Raw genomic sequence first — 12,724 nt, 5'->3', positions numbered from 1 at the left:
ACATTCGTATATTTTCTAATAACAATAACATTTATATAGTAGTTTGGTAAATATTGTACCAAATATAAAGATAAATATTTTATACTTTAACTAATTAAAGAATTCTATAAATTATTCGACAATCGTATGAATCTTTTTAAAAAAAATTAAAGAGCATTTGTATGTTAATTATTTACTAGGTAGGTACCAGCTGTTCATTTTTCTTAGTGGAAAACATTCCAGTAAATGTTGATCTTCTTCGGTATCTGGCAGCTGGAATCCTTTCTGCCTTAAGATACTTACATGAGAATAATGTTGTGCACAAGGATTTACGCGACACGAGTATCTACATTGATCATACAGGAACAGTTAGGTTGTCAGATTACTCCCTGAATAAAAGATTGTCGGATATTTATCAGACATGCACTGCAGTTAAGCCTGAACCAGATTTTCCCAGCATTCAAGGTAGAGGTGGAAAAAAGGCAGATATTTACCGTTTTGGTGTCCTTATGTTTTCTTTATTGAATGGAAACATAGTTTCTGGAGATAAAATTGATCCAACAGTAATTACACAGGTATGTTCCTTTATATTTAAAAATTGTTTAGATTAATATTCAACAGAAAATTTAAGGGGAAGAAATGTGTTAGTAACTGAAGATTACAAAAATATAAAAATAAGAAAATACCAAGTGTTGGTTACTTATTTTAAAGTAGATAAGTAGGAGAAGTCTAAATAACAAAGTAATATTTTGCTTATAAGTAACACAACCTTTTCATAGGGCATACAATCTTTATTTGTAAAAAGTGCATCAAATAATATTTAATGTTAATGTCACTCACTATCATAGAAATGAACATAAATGATCAATTGATTTTTCATTTAAAATTTATTTTTTAAATGCTTCAGCCCGATCTTCAAGATTTCTTATTAAAGTGTCTTAACAACGATGAAAGAAAGCGTTGGTCAGCCGAACAATTGCTACAACATTCGTTCATAAAAGCCCCTTTAGTTCATGCTTTTTCGCCTCCAAAAATACCACGGAGAGATGAACAAGAGGATCACGAGCCAGGAGAGCCGGATACGGATATTCGACAATATGTACCTCCGTTAAATGGTCACTCCAGAATTACAAATGAATTTGAAATTCTTGAGTGGCTTGGTAAAGGTGCTTTCGGCGATGTTCTTAAAGTGAAAAACAAATTAGATGGTGGAATTTACGCTATAAAAAGGATAGAACTGAATCCAAAAAACAAGCAGCTCAATAAGAAAATTACTAGAGAGGTGAAGTTGTTATCTCGAATGAATCATGAAAATGTAGTACGATATTACAATTCGTGGATAGAAAGCGCTACTATAACTGAAACCGAAGAATCTATATCCATCACGCCTTCTGAGAAGAAAAATCAAGACACTTTTAACGTAAGTATTGCACTTATATTATTTTATTACTTCATTTTTTACTCATGATATGGAGTGGGATATAATTTGATGTAAACACTTCTCTCATGGATGGAGGCGTAGAGGAGATTTCAAGATCATCTTTATTTTTTTTTACTGAGAAATGTAGTTTAATTTAGTTAAATAAAAATCTGACGAAAAAAATTGATTCTCAATGTATAGACAAAGAAATCTTATAATGGGTTAGACGTAACCGGTTTTGCTTTTCGTCCTTCAGCCAGATTGTCCGACCTTCAGCCGTTCGACGATTAAAAACCTCTCACCCCTTTCTCCCATTCTTATTGTGTGTTCCCTAACATTCAAAGATGTTGAGTGGATTATTGATTTTTAAAGTTAATTTTTAATTGTTTATAACTAAACAATGGAAGCACTTACTCGTTATGGGTGGGGCGAGGGGTATGAGTTATTGTGTATATGGTATCCAAGAAAAGTGTCAAGATGTTAGTTAGATGAAAAATTAAAAAAAATAATAAGTAAATCTGTGAACTTTTTGCGGAACTTGGAAAGTTTGACGTTTAAAAATAATATTAATAGTGAGACATTTTTAAAAATTTAGTTTTATTTCATGGAAAAAGGAATGAAAAAGTTCTTGTGCTAAATCTTATTTTTGATGTCAAATGCTTATTATTAAAGATACATACTATTAAAAAATTTTTGTCTATTACAACATATGTGTTCTAATTTCTAAGTATCATTTCAGCATTTGGGAACAGATGATATTGAAAAATTGGCACCATCTTTGCAAGATGTTGAATGGAATGTTTCATATAAATCTCGAACAAACACAACACTTCCAGCCGACAGTGATGAAGATAACAGTGATGCTTCGAGCGATACTGATAGCGACGAAGATTGTGGGTTTTTGTAAGAGATTTATTTTCAAAATGTTGATTTACACATAATTTTCTATTTGTTTACTAAAAGAAGAATGTTTTCTTATACAAATAAATCATTAGTTCAAAGTTACACATATATATTTCATTTTTGAATATTTATATGTACTAATGAAAAAGTTTCTTGCTTGATGTATCAAACAAATTAAAAAGCCAAAAGCAAAATATAAAATTAATTTTTCTTATTAAACTGTACTTCTTGCATCAATTTGAAGATCATAAAATGAATTTATAGAAATGAAAAGATAGGAAAATCGTGTAATTTAGTATACCGTAAGATGGTAAAATTGTTTTTATATAAAAATATTGAAAGTCAAATGTATTAATTTCGAATTATACTTTACAATAAATGATTTAGAATATATTTTTCAGAATGCAGAATCTTTTGAGAATGGATTCTTCTGACAGTATTGAGTTTGAAAGGGACTCAAACTATGAAGCATCCGAGTCAAACATAAAAAATGATGAAAATGAGGATGTTGTACCGGGACGATGCTGTAACTGGGCGATGGGAACGTTGAGGACGTTGAGGACAAATGAGGACGTTGTATCAAATGAGTCAAAAGAAAAAATTAGAGAGATTCAATTTATGTACATTCAAATGGAGTTCTGTGAAAAGAGTACTTTGCGAACTGTTCCGTGAAATTGTTGAAGGTCTAGCCCATATTCATCAACAAGGAATGATACACAGGGACCTGAAACCAGTAAATATCTTTTTGGATAGTAATGATCATGTAAAAATTGGAGATTTTGGTCTGGCAACCACAAATGTACTTCCATCCTTTGTACAAACCATAGAAACCGACAAGGAAATTCACGGTTTAGAAAAAGGTAAGTACTAAAGAAAAAGTTAATTATTTTCAGAATTCAATTAATTCAAATAATAACCAGCAAATTTTACAAAATGAAATTCATGCTGATTTATTAATGCCAATTACATATTACCATGTAATGAGCTAATTTCTGTACAGCAGATATATATCTATTATTATAAAACTCGTGTGTTTTACTGTTTCGACGTATGGTGTGTATTGTACGAAATGTTTTAGGAATTAGTTTTGGCACAGAAGATGTAGGTTCTCTAACAGGACAAGTAGGCACTGCACTCTATGTAGCACCAGAACTTACGACGAAAGCAGCAAAAGCCATTTATAATCAAAAAGTCGATATTTACAGTCTTGGAATAATATTGTTTGAAATGTGTTACAAACCATTAAGTACAGGAATGGAACGAATTAAGGTTTTACTTAATTTACGATTGAAAGAATCCGTATTTCCTTCAGAAATGCAACAAGCAGACATGTCACGGCAAATTCATATTTTGCGGTACGTTTTACTAAGTGAAACAAATATTTCTAATCTGACATTTTGTGCATTTAATTTATAATATTATGATATGCTAATGCTTTTCTTATTTGTCAAAAGGAAATATAACAAAAATAAGATTACCCTTTGATCGTATTTAAAATTTTTAACATTGAGAAATATCATTGTTACCCTAAACTTCAAACTTACAAAAGTTTTCAATTTTGTTTTACTTTTTTCTTTAAATGATTAGAGAAGTTTCGATATGTGTTTATAACCATTTAATTCCTATGTGTTTCTTTTGATCATTAAAATGAATCATATTTGTTGTATCAATGAATTACTTCGTAATCACTATATTTGACATTTTACAATTCGTTAATATTTCCTTTTTGAATATATCTGTGTAAATAAAAATATACTAATTAAGTAATCGTTAGAAAAGTATTATGAAAATGAAGAATTGCATAAATTAATTGAAATCCATATTTAATTATTATAGATGGTTATTAAACCACGATCCGAGTCAACGACCTACAGCTCAAGAACTGCTTTCTTCAGAATATCTACCTCCGCCACGACTTGAAGAAACGGAGCTGCAAGAAATGATTCGACGCACTCTTTCGAATAATCAAAGCAAAGCATATAAATATTTAATTTCGTGCTGTTTCACGCAAGAAGTTAGTCCAGCAGACGATATTACTTATGATATGAATTTGCCTAACAGGGGACATATCAACTCTATTGCTTGGAGAAAGCATCAGGAAGGAGTCAAGACCAAAGTAATCGAAATTTTTCAAAGGCACGGTGGTGTTTATTTAGGAACACCCCTATTGATACCAAAATCGTATCAGTTCTGTAGTTTTTCAAATTCCAGTGTAAAATTAATGACACGTAATGGGAATATTGTTTGTATTCCCCATGACTTACGTACTCCGTTTGCACGATATATCGTATGGAACAATGTGCCACATACTAGAAGATATGCTATCGAAAAAGTCTTTAGGGAAAAGAAGGTATTACAGTTTTCTTAAATGATAGTTTATTTATGAAGATACTACAGTGATATTGATTTAATATGAGAAATAAAAAAAATAAAAATATTAAATCAATTATATGTATAATAGTAAAAATTAATCGACATAAACAATTTTTACCTATATTACACAGTAATATAACTTAGCAGAATGAAGAAAATAATAGATTAATAAATTAACATTATTTAATTTTGTTCAGTAAGGTTCTCTAAGTACATGCAAATTTCTTATCCGTGAAGTTGTTTGTTAAAAATATCTGGTATTAGAGTTATGTAAATAATTTAAATACCTTAATATTTCCTTAATTAAATATAATTTAATATCATGCTCAATGTAATTTATAGGTTCTGGGTTTTCATCCTAGAGAACTTTACGAATGCGCATTCGATATAATAAGTCCTACTCCTAATAATTTGCTAATGGAAGCTGAATTAATATACATTGTCTGGGAAATTATTAACGAATTACCTCCACTACAAGAACGAAATTTTACTGTTCGCTTGAATCATACTTCTTTATTGCAAGCTGTATTAATGTATTGCGGAGTTGATCAAGAAAAATATCAAGATATTTATTCAATTCTTCGGGACGCACGTGATGGAAAATTTACGAAGTTTCAAATACAGACGCATTTAATAAGTTTATGTTTAACTGATCAAGCTATGGAGACATTATTTAATTTATTTGAGACTGAAAGTTCTGTTGCCAAAATTCATAGCGTTTTAAAAACAATTACAAGAAGGAAAGGAGATGCTGCTGCTTTGGCTAGAGAAGGACTAAGAGAAATTGAGATGGTTATGGAGAATATTGAAACACTTGGTGTGAAGGTAAAATAATATATTATTATAAAAACAATATTAATAGAAATAATGTTGAAAAGTTTCAGATTATTTTGACTATACAGTATGTCCGTTTTAAGTGTCTATATGTAATTATTTGTGTAAGTATCAGAAATGCGAAAAAATGTTTCAGATGAAAGTTGCATGGTATCGAGGAGGACACATAATGATGATAATTATTTGACCTTGAGATAACCTTAAAGAGTCCTGCGAAGGTCACGTTTAAATTTTTAAATGGAACCCTATATTTTTTTATTACATATTCTTGTAGCTAATACTGAGACGTATTCAAAACAGTACCTACACATGTATTTTTTGTAAGCTGTTATATATGTCCCCTTTGATACCATACAACTTTCATCTGAAACATTTTTTCATATTTCTGATACTTATAGAAATAATTACATGTAGGCACTTAAAACGAACATACTGTATGTGTATATTACATCAAATATCTACAAAGTACAACTCGAATTGTATTTTCAAGATGATTTCTTTCCTCACATACATAATATTTTGATCTTAATTACAAATATAAATATATTAGCCCCTTAACGCGCACACTCGAATTAATTTGAGCGGATGATAATGTCAGAAATGTGCATACTCGAGTTAACTCGAGTAGCGTCGCATTTTACGTTACTCGAATAAACTCGAGCAATGAAAAATAATCTCAAGAAAGTCATTATTATATGAAAAAAGAATTATTCTTTTAGTTTTTGCATAATTTAATTTAATTTTTAATAATTTTTGTAACATTTTGTACACTTCGGGACAGTAAAGAAAAAAGAAGAAGAAAAAAATCTCGGTACCATTGTAATTCTTGTAATGTTGGATTATATGCTGCACCTTGCTTTGAAATTTATCACACAAAAGAAAATTTTTAATTCTTTGTTATTTAGAACTGTTGCAGTTATTGTACCTACATTTTACGTACATACAATAAATTCTAGAAATAAAATTAATGGTTTTGATTGAATATTTTATTTTTTATTCCAATAAGTATAAATGTTATACAAAAATATGTTCAAATAAAGATTTCCACGGATAAAAAACTGATTTTTTTAAAATTGCGCGTTAGGGGGTCAATAATAACAGTATATAAAAATATAATGAAACTTTGCAGTGGCCAGTAGTTGTAGTTCCTCTCCTAGTGCATAATATTAGTCAACATAGTGGTATAATATACCAATTAACGTGCGAAGTTAAACGACGTAAAAAGAAAGGTGGAGAGGAAGTAATAGCAGCAGGAGGCCGTTACGATAAAATGCTTTCTTCATTTAAAAAACTTGTCGAACGTACAGAAATGGCTAGTAAAGAAATTAAGCAATATGGTGCTGGAATTAGTATATCTTTAGAAAAACTTGTTTCTGCAGTCTCTGAAACATCAGAATCTTTGGAATGTACTAAATACGGTATTGACATTGCCATTTCTTGTATGGGCAATCATCATCGAGAAAAAGAAATGATTGATCTTTTGAAAGAATTATGGAATTTTGGATTGAAAGTTACAATTCTAGATCTAACTTCTCTTGAAGAAATTCTCGAACATTGTCGAGAAAACTCAATCAATCATGTTATTCTGTTAAAAAGTGGAGAAAAGGGAAGCATAAGAATTCAAAGTTGGGAACGTGACAGATTTCAAGAAAAAAGAATGTCGAATCAAGAAGCTGGAGAGTTCTTTCAAAGACTGGATAACTCTATACCTATACTAAATAGATCAGACAGCAAAACAGCTGCAACAGCAACAACAACGAGCGATAATTTTTTAAGTAATAATAATCCAGTTAATGTTAATATCAATTTTATTTTATCTGAAAGAGATAAACTTTCTGGTAGTTCCAGAAGAAGTTTGAAGAATTCTATGGTTTCACAAATGTTTACATATTTTCAAAGAATTTCACATAAGATTCCCATTGAAATATTTGCAGTATTTTTAGAAATGAATGTAATAAGAACGATAATAAGCTTTTTGGAAATTGACGAAGAAGACCAAAATTTTGTGAAAAGCGTACTAGTTATCATAGATAAGTAAGTATGTATTATTTGTTAGTTAGTTATTTAATAACATGTTACACAATTGTACGAACGTAATAATTTTTATAATGTGTATAAAGAAGCATATCACATTCGAAATTTTATATTTTTATAACTATGTTATCATTAATTATTTGAATCTTACACAGTGCATTTATAACATGATTACTCTTAAGTTTTCCCTTCTCTCGTTGAATAAAATACATAGAAAGGATTAATTTAAAATTTGTAATTAATTCAACTAGAAAAAGTAAAATTGCTAAAATTTCAACTAGTAAAATTAATTTAAATTAATTAATTTATGAATTCTTATTGCCAAAATCTTATTTGCTTTTTCAGACATCCAAGGCATAAGAAATACATAAAGGAGATATGTGAAAAGATGCAAGAAGTAAGAAAAGAAAAACAACGACCAGTACTGATATTATATAGTTTAATTGATAGTCAATATATGACTCTCCTATAAATAAGTCTGCTTTTCTGCAGAAATTCCATACAGAATATATGCAGAAATCTTCATAAAAGATGAAATATGAAACAAAACTTATTACTTCGTACATAATAAAATTACTTGTTTTTTTATATTGATTCATTTTTGTAAAATTTATGATACATGCAAACCTTTCTTTATTTTTTTTTAAATACAGTCATAGTAAATGTATAATAATAAGTAATGCTTATTTCGTCTTCACAGCCCTGAAATGGATTTGGTGTACAATATTTTTCTAAATAGCTTTCATTCATTCTTATACACCTGCCCTTCTCTTCTCAACGTACAGGCCATATACAGGCCTCTTACCATTTTCGTGTCGTTCCCAACGTTACCGATTTAGCATAGAATATAATTACAACATTAGTAGTGGCTATAAAATTATAAATAAAAAAGTAACGTAATTGTTTATTAGTAAATGATTCGTCATATAGGAGTGCTCTACTGTTGTCAAACGATCGTGATCAGTTCTACCCATGTAATTCAACATATTTAGTCGTGCTTACTATGAAGGATAACTCGTCGAAGTATTTAGCAATACAACAATAAGTTAGAAAAGTCCTACGTTTAAAAAATTGGGGCCCCGAAAGGGGCTGATTGTGGTGGGGCTGTGGTGTCAGTTAGAAATGGTAACCTGTAGAACGATGGATTCCGTTCGATTTCTCCCAACAGCCACCTTGCATATTCCATCCGTTGGAAGTAATAATCTTGGTGTGCACACCTTCATCTTGTAATTGCCGGTATGCCATTGTCCGGCTGACACTAAAATAAAACAGAAAAGTACACCACTATAAGAATTCGATTTTTATTACGAAATGTTTATGATTTAAAAATTTATACTTACCCCAGCGCTGCTTGCCAGCCTCTCGCACATTCTACGGGCTATTCTCGGTCGAAATTCTGCGAGGGCTGCCCTTCCATATGTGCCCATGGGAATTCGACACGATCGACCCCGTAAAAGATCTGTTCTGATCGGTTAGAAACCGAGCCACACTCGAATAAAACTTGCAAGGTGACCAGGCGTTGGCAGTGATATGCAACCCGGCATTGCGCAAATGTAAAAAACATTTTGCAATATTCTGCGTTTGTACCAATTTAAACCGCCACGCTAGTATGTCCTTCACATGGTGAATTTTTTTTTATGCTATCCTTAAATGTATATCCCTTTCGGTGGCAATCCGGACGAGCGAGAGCGTTGCGCTCACCGTAGCCTCCTAACAGCCTCCATCTAAACCGCAAGGGCGTCGACGGCCGCCAGGGCGCTGGCCCGTAGCCAACGTCCGGTGACGTCACAAACCGTAAAGGTACACGACGGTATGTGGTATTGTTCCCGACATCACGTACTAAAATTGTTAATAACTAATTATTGAAAGTGTCTAGTGCATTAAAATCTATATGAGAAAGTTGCTAAAGGTCCACACTTCATTCTTCAATTCTAAAAGTTTACAAAATCATCGTAATTATTGAGTTATTAATGATTTTTAACCGGTCGACTTGATTTAGCGTCTGAATGGCGGAGGTTAGCGGTCTGTGGACCAATAGGAAACGTTTTCTCTCTATCCTTGTCGCACAGTAGTACGTTCCTTGTCTAATACCTCTGTTCACATTCTGTGTTCCTAGTAACGAGTCGTTAGTTCGCGCAGCCAAACACGAGATGGTGTTGTTTATTTCTGAAAAATTATCTATCCTTGTCTAACTCATTTCTCTTGTACTATCCTCATCATCTCTATTATATTTAATTGATAATTATAATCAATTTTTAATAGCTCTAACAGTACTAATAATGCAGATAGTAAAATACAGTTTCTGGCTTACTTTCAAGTACTTTAATTGTAGTACTTTTTCATCCTCTCTGTTTTTTATCCTGTCTATTAAAGTACTTTAATTATCTTGTCAAAAAACAATTTAGTGTTTCTTGTCAAATAACAATGTAAATGGTTGGCTATAATTATTGGAAGTCTTAAATAAAATTATCGTATGCTTTAATTTAATAAAACAGCTTTACATATTAGTTTTGCATTGAATTAAACATTGTATTCAGTGAATTAGTCGGAAATTGTTTATAATTTTTATTAAAAATTAGAAAAATTAATTTTTTTTGCATATGAATTACAGATAGACCTTCCAGAATATCATAGAAATCAAGGAAAGAATTTGAACATCAGGAAAAATGAAGAAATGCAATTATTTATCAAAATATAAATTCTCATTGTATGTACTGTATTGCGCCGTAAACAAACGCAGATTTTCCCAGGACTCGTCGCGAAACTAATACTTCTTTTTATATTTTACTTATAAATTCGTCTAACGTATTTTCTTTTTCTTTACCTGATTTCATTGCTTTTTCCATATTTTTAAGACGCCCGCGTTTTGATTTTTTTCTACCTTTTTTTGTTCCTACTTTATCGACGCTCTATCGGTACTTATGGGTTCTGCTACCGTCTTTTAATTGCTATTTGATTCTGTAATTGTAAATTGGAGTAATGAATTGTATTGAAATATATAAAATACTGAATACTCGCATTGAATACATAGGTTAACAGACGAATAACTCGGTATTTTGTATTCTGTAGTGATTAAACAATCAAATTCATCTGCATTGTATATTTAATTATACTGTGAAATGTTAAATATTCCTATAATTTGTATTCGACAAGTCATCGAATTTCAAATATACATATGTAAGTAGTTACTTTTAATTTTCAAATTGTTAATTTCATTCTCTTCAGCGTATTGGAAACAACGCGGTATTTGTTTAATTTGTTAACAATGGAAACTACACAAGGAAATGGACGCAAGATAATACATTGTAAATTTATATTTTGTATTGTATACATTTATCTTACTATAGTTGTTACTATAAATTATAGACATTTATCGATACATACGTGTTCCTGTAAAAATATCTATATTTACAATTTGTACATTGTTTCAAATTAAGAAACGTTATCAATGATGCAATTACATTATATTAGCAGTTGTAATTAATTTACAAGGAAATCGTTGAATTAAATTTTTTAAAATAACAATTGTTAACAATAAAATAAATTGTCGTTAAGTAAAAATATACTCTTAATATTATGGTTATACTTATGTACTTTTTCGATTTATTCAAGATGAAGGTATAAATCTTTTGTTTAAATCACCGTAAGTAATATTTTTTGAAATACGTAAAGAAATTCTGATACAATAAGCAAATATTGATGGATTTAGGAATACATATGTTTTCTAGCATAGTATTAGTATGTTTCCAGTTTTTTATCTTTCATTACACAATCATTACAGCATTTATACAATAAAATTATCGAGTAGCTTCATTTTGGCAGTGGTATTTTCAATAAAATATTTCTAAATTCATTAAAATTTCAATTGTTCATAATGAAATGTTTCCAAAAAGTAAATCTGTTGGTGCAATATATAAAATTTAGTAGAAGCTACATATGTTTCTCACAAGATAAGCTTAAAAACTCAAATGTAATTTGTTGTGATAAGTATAAACGCAAACGAAGTATAGAATAAATTGATCAGTTAATTTTTTTTTTTTTGTTATACCACTTTCAGAATTTGTGGATGCCAGTACAGTAGATACAATTTTCGTGTCACTTTCAACATTACCGATTCAGTATAAAATTACATAACAACGCAGAGGTTAGGATTAAAAGTAAGCATAACTATGAAATAACAAACGAATTACAGGATATTCTATAGTTCTAAACGAGATACGTACATACAAAACTCTATACTATAATCCAGTATCGTTCAGTCGTTGCCCGTGTGGGCAGCGTATTAAGCTTCCCCGGGCGTAAACAACAAATCGGCAGGTAACAAGCCGCGCCTTTTCGGGCAACGGTGCGTGTATGTATGCATGTATGGAGTAACCACCGCCCGTTTTAAGAAGGAGAATTAGGGGGAGTTCCCCTAGTGCCGGACGCTTAAGGTTTTTCTTAAATAAATCTCTTTAGCTGTGCACACGCGACTGAAACGTGTCGAAACCTGATTTTTGTTTGTTTATCTCCTCTACGGGTTACGCGGAATAACGGCTCGGTAGCGTTTCAGTTATTACAGATAGTAGCTAAATAATGTCCAGCATTAGGTGTCGTCCGGCGTTAAGAGAACTCCCCCTATGTTTCGAAGATTGCAACGCAGCGTATTTCCCCCACTCCGCTTTAACGTATGTGACATCACTAGCCCGCAACTTCGCCCTCAGCTCTGCCCGCGGGCATCGGCGGGTGCCCTTGCCCGCCTGAAGACCTGCTGAATGTCTAGTCTTACAATTAGATAGGTGGTTCGATTTCATCGACATGTGTAGTTCGGTTGCATGATTCCTAAAATCATCACTCTGAAGTTAAAGGGATGTAAAAAAGTCATCGGTTGTTTTTAGACCGATGTGTCAGTTCGTGTGGTAAAGTCCCATGATATAATAAATAGGTCTATTCCAAACTTCGTCTGTTGTTTAAATAAAAAAATATTACTAGTACATATTGGAGTTGCATTAATAATATTAGTAAAAATAAACAATTGTACAATGTTAATGCTACTTAACATAAAACTGTACATTTGGTGTTTTACCTCATATACATTGAACTTTTTTTATTGAACTATGTTACTTGAAAGTTATAATCAGAAGACGTATGTTTAGTAGACAAAAATATCACATAAAGGAAATTCCACCATTTGTCTTTTAA

The 12,724-nt window shown here is 31.0% G+C and overlaps 1 protein-coding gene across 1 annotated transcript in view; it reads left to right on the top strand.

Annotated features, from left to right (window-relative positions):
* Nucleotides 1–8,015, top strand: part of LOC108574739 (eIF-2-alpha kinase GCN2) — a 19,691-nt gene extending 11,676 nt beyond the window's left edge. The window contains 11 exon segments of the mRNA XM_017937374.1: nucleotides 180–554; nucleotides 887–1,399; nucleotides 2,139–2,302; nucleotides 2,704–2,809; nucleotides 2,873–2,965; nucleotides 2,967–3,162; nucleotides 3,381–3,657; nucleotides 4,139–4,652; nucleotides 5,018–5,500; nucleotides 6,639–7,543; nucleotides 7,889–8,015. Coding sequence (XP_017792863.1) covers nucleotides 180–554; nucleotides 887–1,399; nucleotides 2,139–2,302; nucleotides 2,704–2,809; nucleotides 2,873–2,965; nucleotides 2,967–3,162; nucleotides 3,381–3,657; nucleotides 4,139–4,652; nucleotides 5,018–5,500; nucleotides 6,639–7,543; nucleotides 7,889–8,015 — 3,753 coding nt within the window.
* Nucleotides 8,016–12,724: the final 4,709 nt, after the last annotated feature.

The sequence above is a fragment of the Habropoda laboriosa genome, unplaced genomic scaffold, assembly GCF_001263275.1.
Source record: "Habropoda laboriosa isolate 0110345459 unplaced genomic scaffold, ASM126327v1 scaffold11, whole genome shotgun sequence".
In the NCBI taxonomy this organism is placed as follows: domain Eukaryota; kingdom Metazoa; phylum Arthropoda; class Insecta; order Hymenoptera; family Apidae; genus Habropoda; species Habropoda laboriosa.
The sequence above is the reverse complement of the archived record's forward strand: the minus strand, read 5'-3'. Positions and strand labels throughout refer to the sequence as shown.